Source organism: Trichosurus vulpecula, chromosome 1, assembly GCF_011100635.1.
Source record: "Trichosurus vulpecula isolate mTriVul1 chromosome 1, mTriVul1.pri, whole genome shotgun sequence".
NCBI lineage: Eukaryota > Metazoa > Chordata > Mammalia > Diprotodontia > Phalangeridae > Trichosurus > Trichosurus vulpecula.
In genome coordinates this window covers 554,933,246-554,935,016 of record NC_050573.1, presented here as the reverse complement: position 1 = coordinate 554,935,016, position 1,771 = coordinate 554,933,246, and the positions used below count along the sequence as shown (strand labels likewise).

The following is a 1,771-nucleotide window of genomic DNA, read 5'->3' as shown; positions in this document are numbered from 1 at the left end:
TATTTATTCACCCCTAACCTCTCTCCTGACCTCCAGTCTCATATCTCCAACTGCTTGTTGGACATCACAAACTGTATGTCCCTTATGTATCTTAAATTCAAGATGTACAAGACAGAACTCATTAATTCCCCTAAAGCCCTGTTTCAACAATCTGGCTAGCAGCTATTGTGGGGGTGAAAGACCAACAGAGCCCCCACAACAAGCATGCTACCAGTATGCTGCAAAAGCATAGGTTCTTTTGATCTGCTTTTTAAGGAAAGCAACATTAAGGGGTTGATAAGCTTACTTTAATTCAGCATACAAATACAATTCACTTAGTTCAGGGGAAAAAGCCAGCACCCTGAACTTCAGAACAAATACAAACAAATTACAAACATCAACAGACAGACCTTGTCTGATTCAAATCCCAATACATAGTTACCAGAGTTTAACAAAGTCCTAACATCCGGGTTTATGAGCTGGAAGGGTTCTAACTACAGCTGCCCGGGAGTCTCCAAACGCCACCAAGAGTGAGAGCCCTAAACAAATTACAAACATCGACAGACAGACCAAATACAGATTCATAGTTACCAACATCTAGGTTCAGCCTGGGAGCTCACAACGAGGGCTGGTCCAGAATCACTTGTGCCACCACTGCTGTGGGTAAGAGCTCCAAAGATAGAAAGCCAACCCCTGGTTTTATATCTTTTTCAGGGTCATGGGTGAGTCACACATGCGACTCACCCATGTGACCTAAAATCATCACAAAGAAGTGACTTAAACCCACGTGGTCTAAGAGCCTCTGATGTCCCAAACATATCACCCAAACTCATGTGTAAACTAGGCCCTCCCTTATTTAGCCCCATCTGGGGCCCCACCTTGGTTACCAATTCACACCCACATAGGTTTAACACCTAATTGGGGTTTGAACCTGGAGCTTAGCACCTAGTAAGACTCAAAGACACTTAATTAATCATTTTAAAAAAGTGAGAAAGGGACGCTGGTGGCTTCAAGTGCTTGGGAGTGCGGCCCGGCTGCAAGGTGACTGGGACAGAACTATCGGGCCAGGATCACCATGGCTCTTAAAAGGCTCTCCAGGTTTTTATCTCTTGTTCAGTCTGCAACTTTGGTGTATCTTCGAAGGAACATTGGTGTTACAGCTGTTGCATTTAACAAGGAACTTGATCCTGTTCAAAAACTCTTTGTAGACAAGATTAGAGAATATAAATCCAAGAGACAAACAGCTGGAGGACCTGTTGATATAGGTCCTGAATATCAACAAGATCTGGACAGCGAACTATTCAAGCTTAAGCAGATGTATGGTAAAGCAGATATGAATACATTCCCAATTCAAATTTGAAGAACCCAAATTTGAAGAGGCACCTAAACCCTCATCTTGAGGATTCACTATGGAGTGTATATTGCTGTTTGATTCTTTGTCAGGAATTAGTTGTATAACTAATCAATAGTAACAATAAATTTTAATTTCACTTTCAAAAAAAAGTGAGAAATTCTGAACTCAATTGATATTACAACTCCCCCTCTCTTCCTACTTTTCAATTACTTTGGAAGATACTACCACCTTCCTGGGCACCCAGGATTAAAACCTAGATATCATCTTTGATTATGTTCTTTTCCCCAAAAGAATGTAAGTTCCTTTAGGGTTTAAACTGTTTCCTTTTTGTCTTTGTATCTCTAGCGCCCAGCAATGTGCTTGACCCATCTTAGGTCCTTAATAAATGTTGATTGATTGACTGAATTCAATTCAAATCAACAAACATTTATTAAGCTG

General features: G+C 40.9%; 1 protein-coding gene across 1 annotated transcript; it reads left to right on the top strand.

Annotated features, from left to right (window-relative positions):
• The first annotated feature begins 1,041 nt into the window (after positions 1 to 1,041).
• LOC118834075 (ATP synthase-coupling factor 6, mitochondrial-like) lies at positions 1,042 to 1,475 on the top strand. The gene has a single exon (XM_036741520.1). It carries the CDS (start codon positions 1,055 to 1,057, stop codon positions 1,337 to 1,339), a length of 285 nt encoding a protein of 94 aa, XP_036597415.1. The 5' UTR covers positions 1,042 to 1,054; the 3' UTR covers positions 1,340 to 1,475.
• The last annotated feature ends 296 nt before the right edge of the window (positions 1,476 to 1,771 follow it).